At 46.5% G+C, this 12,073-nt stretch overlaps 1 protein-coding gene across 3 annotated transcripts in view; it reads right to left on the bottom strand.

The window, feature by feature from the left end:
- Nucleotides 1-9,391, bottom strand: part of LOC310754153 (glutamate receptor 3) — a 204,452-nt gene extending 195,061 nt beyond the window's left edge. For 2 of the 3 annotated variants that reach the window (XM_083595718.1, XM_083595717.1), the window contains exons 1-2: nucleotides 8,512-9,391; nucleotides 5,690-5,848 (exon numbers count right to left, since the gene is read on the bottom strand). In XM_083595718.1, the coding sequence (XP_083451844.1) occupies nucleotides 5,690-5,848; nucleotides 8,512-8,602 (250 nt within the window). In that variant the 5' untranslated portion in view covers nucleotides 8,603-9,391. The remainder of the gene's footprint in view (nucleotides 1-5,689; nucleotides 5,849-8,511) is intronic. The other variant, XM_083595719.1, reaches the window with a different exon arrangement.
- Between the last annotated feature and the right edge of the window lie 2,682 nt (nucleotides 9,392-12,073).

The following is a 12,073-nucleotide window of genomic DNA, read 5'->3' as shown; positions in this document are numbered from 1 at the left end:
CATTATGACTTTACAGAGACAAATTACTTTCAGATCTGAGAATAGTAGTGGCCTTTCTGGATATTTATTTGTAGCTGCAAAGACTTCAGTGTTCAGTGGGCAGGACTGCAAATAATGTATTTCCACCCACTGTAATACATCGTCAACTGAGCTTTTTATTCCAGACAAGGTCACTTTTCCCTACCCTTTCTTCTGTGGATGTAGCCACAGATGCTCCAGGAGAATAGGATGCAGGGGGGGGGGGGGAGAAAATGTTTACCTTCACATATCATATCAGATACAAATTTACCGGGCCACTTGCATTGAATAGTCTGTTGCAAGTCTACTGCCAAATAAAGAAACGTAACTTCTTTTCAAAAGGCATGTATGGAATTCCATTGACAGAAGATATGACAATGGCTTAGACAGTTTCCTTATACCATGTCAAACCACTGATCCATCTAGCTCAGCACGGCCTACACTGCTTAGCAGTGATTTCCCAATGTTTGAGATCTTCCCCAGCTCTATCTGAAGGTGCCATGAATTATACTTGGGATCTTCTGCATGCAAAGTGCATGCTCTTCCACCAAGTCACAGTCATTCCTCCTGAATTCCAGAGACAAGTATCCAACAGCAACTTTAAGCTGTGGAGACACCCATGATCTGAGGGAGTTTGCCACTGAATATCAGATGCTTGAAACAAACAGGGGAAGGTTATTTTGTGTTTTGCCCTTAAGCTTCCCAGAAGGATGCTGCTGCCCGCTCTTTAAAGCAGGACATTGGACTAGGATTAGGTAAAGGTAAAGGGACCCCTGACCATTAGGTCTAGTTGTGGCTGACTCTGGGGTTGCAGCGCTCATCTCGCTTTATTGGCTGAGGGAGCCAGTGTACAGCTTCCGGGTCACTTCTGGCGAACCAGAGCAGTGCACGGAAATGCCGTTTACCTTCCCGCTGGAGCGGTACCTATTTATCTACTTGCACTATGACGTGCTTTCGAACTGCTAGGTGGGCAGGAGCAGGGACCGAGCAACAGGAGCTCACCCTGTCACGGGGATTCGAACCACCGACCTTCTGATCGGCAAGTCCTAGGCTCTGTGGTTTAACCCACAGTGCCACCCACGTCCCTGGACTAGGATTAGTGATGGGGAATTTATGGCACTACATGCTTTTGCTAGACCACAACTCCCATCAGCCCTGACCATTGGCTATGCTGGCTGGGGCAATGGGAATTGGATTTCAGCTGTATTTGGAAGTCTGTAGCTTCTCATCTCTGGCCTGGATGGAACTCATGGTCCAATATAGGGTGCAACTTGAGGAAAAATAAGCATGCTTTGGTTTCCTTTCCAAATGCTTAATTGCTAAAGCAGACTAGATTGCCATAAGCAAGCATCAAATGTACCCTATGATCACACTAACCACATGTATGGACATATAAGGGCAGTAACAAGCAACCAACACTGCAACTCTATGTTTACTCAAAATTAAGTGCACCTAGTGGGGCTTAGTCCTAGTGAAAAGAATTGCAGCTCCAGTGATGTTAAAATATGCAGTTGTGGAGGAGAAATACACCTTGGCATTACCATGTTATTTTCTAATTGGATTAGGGATGCATTCAGGAAGATCAAGCGCTGCTGCAACAAGTAATATAATGCATGATATATGCTCCTGAGCATTTAATAAACTGTTCAATTCCAGTCTGATTGGTAGTATTCAGGAGAGTGAAGATAAAGAACTGCTTCTCTCCAGGCACAATTAATGCATGGAGTTCCATGGCAAATATCGAGAATAGCTTTAAAGGGGGTTAGACAAATGAGGATTGTGCACTGAGATAGATATATAAAACCTCCAGGTTCAGAGGCAGTATGCCACTGAATAGCAGTGAGGGTGGGCTATTGCTTTTATGCTCAGGAGCACATGACTGGTACCCTCTTTTCTGAAGCTTCTAAAGGGGGATCTGCAGTAAGATATTGCTAAGTTGAGAGCTCCTGCACTTGTGGTCTGCTCCGTTCCAACCAGCCATGCCGCCTCTCAAGATTGCCCATTCCATTTGCCATCTCTCCCCAGTTTTCTATTCCTCTGCCAGCTGATGCTTAACATCCTGTGGCCATGGAGCATTCTCAGCCCTTACTGAGCTGACGTGAAAGGGCATTGCACTCTCTTAAAGCCTTCCCTCCTAAACATGGCAGTACCATGCTCCTTGGATGGTGCCTTGTAGCCTCCTTCCAACAGCTCTTACAGCCCAGCTGGTGCCAAGCGCATTGCTCTGCTTTCCTTTGGACCACATCGGCAAGGTCGAGCGGGGTGTTGTCGTGTTGTCTGGGCAGCGCAATACCTCTATATGCACTGCCCAGGCTTGCTCCCCAGGGACGTCACTTCAGTACTTCTACTGCAGTAGTTTGACTTCACTCCCAGAGCTACACTCTATTGTCTCTTGAGAAAGATGCCAACGTGGCAGTACCTCTTCCTTTTTCCAGTAACCTCATTTTGCCTACATACCCATTGTAACCAGATATCACTATTAGCTTATATAATGCTGCTGCGCTGGATGACTTTGGGGTTTGGCTGAAAGGGCTCTTATATTCTTAAAATGAGGGTAATTATAAGGCAGAATGATTACTTTGGATGCCACAGAAGAGCAGCAAGGGGCCAATTATTTCATCATTAGGTGTGTGTGTTTGTTTAACCGAAAGAAGAAGGAATAGTGTTTATTTTCCATCTCAGATCGACAAGTGTTTTAAACCAGCCTTGCAAATGATTCTGGAGTTTTATTGAAGGTTTATTCTGCAACATGTTTTCAGTGCTGGCTCACCCATAAGGCAAGCTGAGGTGACTGCTTCAGGTGGTAGGATTCACAGGGGCAGTAGATCCAGCCTCCAGTGAATACATCACTCGCTGCTGTGGTAGCAGCAATGACTGTGGTGTGTTCCTCGTTAGCTGCCCCAAGTCACCTGTACAGCAGTCTTGGCTAATAGGAAGTGCTGCTGGTCCCCCCCCCCCATGTTCCTCTTGTAGATCTTTATTTCCCCCTTGTTCCTGATGATGATCTTCACTCACCCCCTTCTTCCCTGAGAGGGGTGGGCACCATTTTGCGGTTTGCTTCAGGTGCCAAAATACACTGGGCTGGCATGCTTTTGCCACAATATAAATGCACCAGTGGTGGATTTATTCTGCTCTGTTAGTTTTTCTGTGATGCTTCCCAAATGCTGCCACATTATTGCTGACCTGAGGGCTTATAGAGCAACAAGGGTGGACAGAAACAAACATTTGGTGTATAGAATGTTACAGGTTTCAGCAGGAAGTTACAGAACATGTGCTGGTTGTAAATGAAGCAGTGAGACTGCTCCAAAACATTTGTAGGTACAAACAGTATTGGATGTGGGATCACTCAGGACTGTTCCAATAGCATCATGAACACAAATAATAATAATCTGTGCCATTAAAAGGACACCTTGAGGCACCCTTCATAGGATCCAAGCAGCAGTTTTATGGTGGTTTTTTTTTAAAAAAGAAAGTAGTTAATAGTCAATTATCATAAAAGTACAGTGCCTTTAGTTTAAATCCATATAATTGATATTTTAAAGGAAACTATGTTTGAGATAGGGCCTCTTGAAGGGATTACATTCATTAAGGATTACTATTCAGATATGTGTTAAGAGAGCTGTTCGGGAAGGACAGGATTATTAAAATAAAACTCCAAATCTAGACATAGGGTTTTATTGGGGGGCGGGGGTACTTGCCAACTGACCAGAGAAACAAGTGTGTCCTGCTCTTGTGCCTTTAACATTGCAGAAACCAGCAGATGTAGCTTTCCATAGCATTAAAAAAAAATCCTGCTAAGGTTCACACATATGTTGCTGTTATTGTCACAGTTTCAATGGCTGGTTTAAAAAACTGGGAACTTCATTATAAACAGGACTATTGGAATTTTCATTTAAACTTCCAAAGAGCTTGAACTGTAAATCCTACACAAAACAAAACATAAACCAATAGGATGGAATTGCACAACTAGGAGCCTCCCTACAAGGGTCTGTGCAGCAGAAAAAGGCTTTCTTAAAACTTAAGCTCACATATTCTCGAAGCTCCTTGCCCAATAATTTTCATGTCTCTGGGACATCTTGCAATAGGATCATGTTATTCTCGCACACACCACCATCACCAGTTCAACTGGAAGGTCCAGGGGAAACATTTTACACAAATGTTACCATGATAACAAATTGAATTATTTGCTTAATAGTAAGGATTTCTTTCTTTCTTTCTTTCTTTTAAAGAAAATGCCTTAAGGTAGGGAACAGCAACTGGTAGATGCAAGACCAAATCCAGCCTCCTTGCTGCCCACCAAAGCTTTTATAAAAAGAGGTGAAGCACCATCATACAGAGTGGTTTTTGGCAGCAGGGCATGAGAGCTGTCATGGTGTAGTGATGGCTTCCAGATGTTCTTGAACTCCAACTCTTATCATCCCTAACCATTGACTATGCTGTCTTGGGCTGTTGGGAGCTGATAGTGTAAAAACACCTGGAAGATACCACGTTGGCTCACCCCCGGGCTGTAAGGTCCCTAGACTAGAACCAGGGAGACCCAGGTTTGTGTCACCCTGAACCTCTGGGAGAAAGGGGCAGGATATGAACCCCTTACATTTTAAAACCAACACTGCACAATTGGAATTGTATAGTCCACCATCCAGTCTGCGAAATGTACCCTTGACCCCAGTATACCCAATTGTCTGGTGTTCAAATAATCCAAGTCTGAAATCAGACACCAACTAAGCTTTCAGTGTGGAAGGTCACTGGAACTAAAAAGCTCTCCTTTTGTCTGCTCCCTAAACAGCTTCCTTGGATTTAAGATTAGAGGCTGGCATACAGCCAGAGATGCTCTTGTTGCTGTAAACGTCATCCCTCTCCCAAACAAAAACAGATGCCCAAATATTAAGATAGGCCTTCTAACAGGCTGCAGTGTAACAGAATGCAGAACTCACTTGCTTTCCCTGACCATACTACATTCATTCCTTGTCTGATTGCCTCAGTCTCTCCCTCTCTAGTCACTCTTTTTCTCTTGTGAAACATCAAGAGCTATGAAAAACACACATGCATTTGCAGTGCTAATTTCTCCAGACTGTCAAGCTTTCTCCACCAATTCTCCTCCCACCCTTCAGTTCCTAGGGCATCCATCAGTTTGCACAGTCACACTGGTTTTTATCAAGGCATTCTCAGCAAGAAGAAATGCTATTTTTAAGGCAGAAGGAGGCCAGTAAGCCTATTTGCCTCTGCCACCCTCAAGGTCACTTCAAAAAGCTTCCTCCACATTTTGTTCCTGAGAGACATTATTTGTGAAATAATCCCCACCTACTTGCTCACACTCCTATCCATGCTGTTGCTAAATGCTGCTTATAATCTCCGCATCAAAGCAACAGAGGCACATGAAAATGTGTCTTACTTGGAATTGCTTCCATCAGATTTATTGGGGTGTGTGTGTGCTTGTGAAGGGGGGGGGGGAGGCCAAACCATATTCAAGATCCCAACAGTAACATGCATTAAAAATGCTGCAAGAGCAATTAATGATGTCTTGCTGCAATCTAGTTTTACCAAACATGATATGCAGTTCTAGATAGCTTTTCAGGGCAAGAGGGAGATAATGTGTTTGGACGGTGGAGTTGGGGAATCGGTCTATAAACAGGCAGCGGCTATAATATGAAAAATCCAGCTAGCTACTTACATGCATTTGTTACTGAAAAACTGTTGGAGGAATCCAGGTGGTCAACATGGTAGTTCAAGTGAAAAGGTTTTTCTGTAAAATTCTGGTTTGTGTTGTATAACTGTACAGCAAATCGGAATGCGCTGTGCTCCTGGACTGTGTTTCTCATGAAAAGTCCCCCTGTAAGGCAGAAGAAACAGCATTTGTTTATTTGCTTGGGTAAAAGAACCTGCATATTTTCAACTGTGTTGGGAATATGCTATGCAATTGATGCTTATTACCAAACATCACACAGCAAAAATACTATATTCCATATCTAAAGCAACGTATTCAAACATATAATGCAGCTTACAACTAGGGTTTATGTGAAACATGTACACACAATCTCTATCTCACTTGCAAGGTGGAATCTTGTGCATGTTTACCTAGAAGTAAGCCCCAATGACTTCCAAGAAAACAGGGATAGGATTGGGCTTCTGTAGCCCAATACCATCTATGCTTACTCCAGAGCAAATCTCACTGAGTGTAGTGGGGCTTATTCCTAACCCACAGGTATGCATACAGTTGGTGCCTGCAGTCTATATGCCTCATATATGTTGGTGGCTCACAACAGAACCTTAAGGTATCATTTTAGGGCTTTGCGTTCAGAGCAAACAAATACTTTAAACAAGGAAGCTGAAACAAATCCTACCAATATCACTATGGCTCCCCCCCCCAAAAAAAACCCTAAACATGTGCAGCCCATTCCTATGTTTGCTTACTTAAATGCACATATCACTACATTCAGTGGGGCTTGTTCCCTGGTAATGATGCAGAAACCCGACTGCAGCCTTACCTGGAAGCAGTCCCAACTGGTTCTTACTTCCAAGCAGGCATGCATAGGAAAGGACCTTTAACCCTGCCATCCTGTGCATGCCTACTTAGAAGTAAATCATCCTGAGTTCAATGGAGCTAATTCCCAGATAAGAGGGCACAGGATTGCAGTGTGATTACGGGCTTAAACTATGGTGTAGATATACCCAAGAACACACACGCACCGAATTAAGTGGGACTTACTTCTGAGTAAACACAGATAAAGATCAGATATGCATAGCATAAGGCTCTATGGAGCCTGGGGGCTAGCAGGCTTCTGCAAGGGTTTTAGGGTCAATCTGCTTGATATGTCTTGGCTCCAGGTAAGGGTTCAAAAACGTTCTGTTTTGGTCCCGGAGCAACACATAGCAGACACACGTTATGCACGGACAAAGTTTTGAACAGCAATGCGCACAGAGGTCTTCCCAACAAAGACTGGCACGGATCTCGCCTTGGAAGCAGTGAAGGAGAAAGCATTGGGGTGGACCCTTCAAACAGAACTTATTCTTGTCATTTTTATTGTGCGGGGGGCAGGGAGTCAATCCCCCTTCCCCCAGAGATGAAGAAACAAAAAGACCATCTGCTTCAGCCGCAAGATGGTCCAAGGTTTAATCCCCAGCACCATCTCCGGGTAGGGCTGGAATAAGGACCCTCGAGAGCCACTGCCAGCCAGTGTAGACGGCAGTGAGTCAGATGGACCAATGGCCTGACTTCCAGCGCATCCATGGGATGCATTCCAAAGGAGCTTCCTATGCATCGCTACCACCGTTGCCTGTTCCTTCTGCAGCCGTGTAGGGAAGGCTACAGCCGCAAACGGAAGGGGGGCGGGGGAGGAACCCTAACCGAGGTAAAACGGCGCCTTACGCTAAATGAATACAACGCTATTTTTAAACACGGCTTGGCATTTCTCAATGCCCCAGAACCCCAGTGGGAGGGAACTTTGCACTCCCACTCGCGGAACAGCCCCCCCCTAAATACATTGGATGCAACGCTCGTTTGATGACATATGCAGGCAGACAAGGAATTGATTATTTTAGCCATCTGCCTGCACGCTCCCCTCCGTTTGTCCGCTCCAACCGCCCCCACTCCCCCCCCCCACCTCGCTCCATGCCAGCCCAACACACACACGAGACACCCGATGGATGGTTGTGCCATTTCCGATAGCTTGGTCCTATTAGTCTTGGCACATTTGGGTCCATCAACTAGACTCACACACCGTCCCGTCCCCCCCCCCGCGTCCCCCGCGTCTGCAAACAAGACAATGTTTAGAGGTTTTAGAAGAGCTGCGAGTTACAAAAGCGTACTCCATTAAACGGCAGAGTTACGTGCCTCGTGAATCTTGTTGAGTGGGGAGGGAAAGAGAGGGGGAAAGGAAGTTTTGGATTCAGGTGGATTACGGGGGTAAATAGAGTGATAAGACACGGAGCCTCTCTAGCCCCCTTTTTGGGGGAAGGGGGGAGATGAGTGAAAGTTTTGCTTTTCCATTGGGTGAGGGCTTACAGATAATTCTTTAACGAGAATAGCACCCCGATCGACGATCAAATCAAGAGGTGGGGTCTTTAACATAAATAAATCACGATTTCAAATGAGACTGCAAGTCTCATAGTACTGTTAATAATGGTACCGCAATCCAGGCTTCCGTCCCAGCGCTGCCCACCCTCGACCCATTATTAATCTGTCCAAAGGTATGCAGCGCTGCATTTTAATTTTAAAGCAAATTTCAATTTCTTTTAGCGAGCGCCTGTCTTGGGGGATCCTTGCGGGAGTGGCGGTGGGGTGGGGGAGTGGAAAGAGGAAAGGAGTGGGGTACACGAGTTTGAGATGAAAAGGTCGACCCCCCCATCGCCACTACTATCATCGACTTCTTTCAATCTTCTTTCAGTATAACCTTGAAGCGCTAATATAATAATAATAATAATAATAATAATAATAATAATAATAATAATAATAATAATAATAAGGCGCTTTGGAAAGTGATAGGAGCTTCTTACCTATACTGATGGTGTTTGGAAAACCTCCGAGCGACTCCCCCAGAAGCCCCACCAGCATGAGGAAAATAGTTGGAGGCACCGGCTGACCCATATTAATATGGTTTTTTTTCCTTCTTCTGTTCGTCTAGTTTTCGTTTCGCTCGGTTCTTCTTCGGCCCCTGCAGTTCAGTCCCTACGACGAAACTGACCAGATGGGCATCGGCGCAAATGTGGGGAGCCTCAGAAGTAAGACCCCCTTCCTTCCTTCCTTCCTTCCTTCCTTTCTTCCTCCCCTCACTCCCTCCCGTTCTTCGCCCTCCTTTTCTCCTCGTTCCTCCCTTCTTCACTCCAGCCTGAAAAGGCTCATTGGCTTGGAGGAGCTTGCAGCGCAGCCGAGCTGGGACTACGCTTGCCTCTCCCCCTCTTCCCCTACGCAAAGATGGTGGGGCGAGCCAAGCAAACGATCGCCCCCACCTCGCTAGCCTGCCTGCCTTTCCCCCACCCAAAGAGCGAGCCGCCCCCGATCGGGCCACGCGGGGGCTCACAGCTCAAACTTCATCTGCTGCCGCTTGAGCGCGGGTCGTCCCCTTTTCAGGCTCCCCGCACGAACTGCCGCAAGAGCCCCGCAAAACGCGGCGTCTCGATGTGTGTCAGTTTCACCGGCAAGTGAGTGAGTGAGAGAGAGAGGCAGGCGGGCTGCTGCTGCAACGCCGGGAGATGCGATCAATGGCAACACACCGAGGCTCACGTGGACCTTCCTTTAAAGCTGGCCCCTTTAAAGCTGCATTGACTCTTTCTCGCATTCCATCTCTGGGAGGAGGAGGGGGAGAAAGGAAGGAAGGAAGGAAGGAAGAGAGGGAGAGAAAGAAAAGAGGGAGGTATAGCCAAGAGACAGGGCGATGGCACGAAGGGGAGATGAGAAAGGTGGGGGGGAAGAGAGGGATTGCGGGAGAGGAAGGCAAGCACACGGAAAAGTGGGGGTGAGGAATGTTAGGAAACATATTCATTTAGTCCATCTAGCTCAGCATTGTTTGCACTGAGTGGCAGCGGCTCTCCAAGGTTTCTGGCAGAGGACATTTCCCCTGCCCTCCCTGGAGACGCCAGGGATTGAACCTCTGGGCCTTCTGCATGCAAAGCAGGTGCTCTGTCACCAAGCTAAGGCTCTTCCTGCTCTCCCCAGGAGCAAGGCACCTATGCCTCAAGGCTGTTCCCCTGTTCATACACCTGGACCAAGGAGTACAGCCTAAGGAACACCAAAGTCACCAGGGCAGCCAACAGGGTGCCATCCAGCTAGTCCAGCTCTCCTACAGCCAGCCTAGCCAATGACCAGGGAGATGGGAGATGGAGTCTAGTACCTGCGACCAAGTGGGAGGAAGAGTGTTCTTAGGCTTGGGTCTTCCCCGTCACCTTCCCACAGGTATCTGGTTGGCCACTGTGATAATAGGATGCTGGACTATATGGGCTATTGGCCTGATCTAGACAGGCTCTTCTTAGGTTTTTATCTTTCTGATGGAAGCTGCATAGGATGAGCTGCAATCTCTGTACACATGTTTCCTTGGGAGTAATCCCTATTGAACAACAATGGGACTCCTCCCTTCTTATCCTTAGCAAGGGTGGGGAACCTTTGGCTTCTAGGTATTACATCTCTCATTAGTCTCAGCAAGCATAGACAATGGCCGGGAATGATGGGAGTTGTAGTTCAGCAGCATCTGGAGGGCCAAAGGTGCCCACCCCCATCTGCTGCATAGGATCAGGTCACCACTCTGCAAGTATGCTTATATCAAAATAAGCTCCTCTTAGATACAGTGGAGCTTCTTTTTGGTAGACATGCATAGGAACTGGGCTCTCAGGCTGTAGTCCGCCATGGGGAGAGTGAGTGCAGGTAGTGAGATGTACTTGTAGGCTTGGGCAGGGAGTGCTCTGCCGAAGAGAGGATTTCAATAGGGATGTTAGTATTTTCTGAGCCCTGCAAAACAAACTGATGTCTGTGCTGGACAGCTAACCTTTCTTCTGCACAATCTCAGAAAGGCACAAGAAGGAGTTAAGATCTACAAAGTTGGATCAGTGTGGTGTAGTGGTTAAGAGCAGTAGACTCGTAATCTTGTGAACCGGGTTCACGTCTCCACTCCTCCACATGCAGCTGCTGGGTGACCTTGGGCCAGTCACACTTCTCTGAAGTCTCTCAGCCCCACTCACCTCACAGAGTGTTTGTTGTGGGGGAGGAAGGGAAAGGAGAATGTTAGCCGCTTTGAGACTCCTTTGGGTAGTGATAAAGCGGGATATCAAATCCAAACTCCTCCTCTCTTCTTCTTCTTCTTCTTCTTCTTCTTCTTCTTCTTCTTCTTCCTCTTCTTCTTCTTCTTCTTCTTCTCCCTCCCCCACCCTCTGCCTAAATAGTGAAAGGACATAAACACGCACAGGAACAGCTAGAGACATATCCAATGGAGCTTCTGGAAACAGAATAATAAAAAAGGGAGACTTTAGGGCAAGGAATGTAAATGCTTTGAAGAAAATAAAGCATAAAAGCTCTTTGCAGAGCTGGCTTGACAGTGCTCTCCTACGCATGTTTACTCAGAAGTAAGCTGCACTGCTTCTAATGGGGTTTATTCCTCAGTGAAGTTTGTTTAGCATTACAGCTTAAACCATTGTGCAACCACCAGTGGTGCTGCATCATGTTATCTGAAAGATGCAAGTTATTTTATTTTAAGTTATTCACTACCTTTCTATCCCACTTGTTCTCCAAGGTGTCTTTACATACTTATTCCCTTTATTTATTCCCAAAACAACTCTGTGCAGTAGGTTAGACTGAAAGATGCTGACTGGGCCAAGATCACCAGCTGAGCTTCATGGCTGAATCGAGGTGTGAAGCTTGGTCTCCCAGGTCCTAGTTGAATACTCTAGTAGCATTTGTTTGCAAGAGGAAACTGCCTAATACTGAGTCAGACCAGTTGCCTACTATTGCTATCTATGATGCTGACCGCCAGCAGCTCCCCAGAGTTTCTTGCCTGGAGATGCCAGGAATTGCCACCTTTCTCATTGAAAAGATCTATCAGTAAATCCTTATCTATACTTTCCAACCACCCCTGGTATATATCATGACTAGCAGGCATTGAAAACCTTAGTAAAAGTAAAGGGACCCCTGACCATTAGATCCAGTCATGGACGACTCTGGGGTTGTGGCGCTCATCTCGCTTTATTGACTGAGGGAGCCGGCCTACAGCTTCCGGGTCATGTGGCCAGCATGACTAAGCTGCTTCTGGAGTACCAGAGCAGCACACAGAAACACCGTTTACCTTCCCGCCGGAGTGGTACCTATTTATCTACTTGCACTTTGACGTGCTTTCGAACTGCTAGGTTGGCAGGAGCAGGGACCGAGCAATGGGAGCTCACCCCGTTGCGGGGATTCGAACCACCGACCTTCTGATCAGCAAGCCCTAGGCTCTGTGGTTTAACCCACAGCACCACCCACGTCCCCTTGAAAACCTTAGCCTCCATGAATTTGTCTAATCCCATTTGAAAGCCATCCAAATTGAGAGCGCTGACTTTTTCCTGTTGACAATTGGATTCTAAACAAGTACCCGTG

Source organism: Podarcis filfolensis (genome assembly GCF_964270895.1).
Source record: "Podarcis filfolensis genome assembly, chromosome: Z".
NCBI lineage: Eukaryota > Metazoa > Chordata > Lepidosauria > Squamata > Lacertidae > Podarcis > Podarcis filfolensis.
This window is presented reverse-complemented; position numbering and strand designations above follow the sequence as displayed.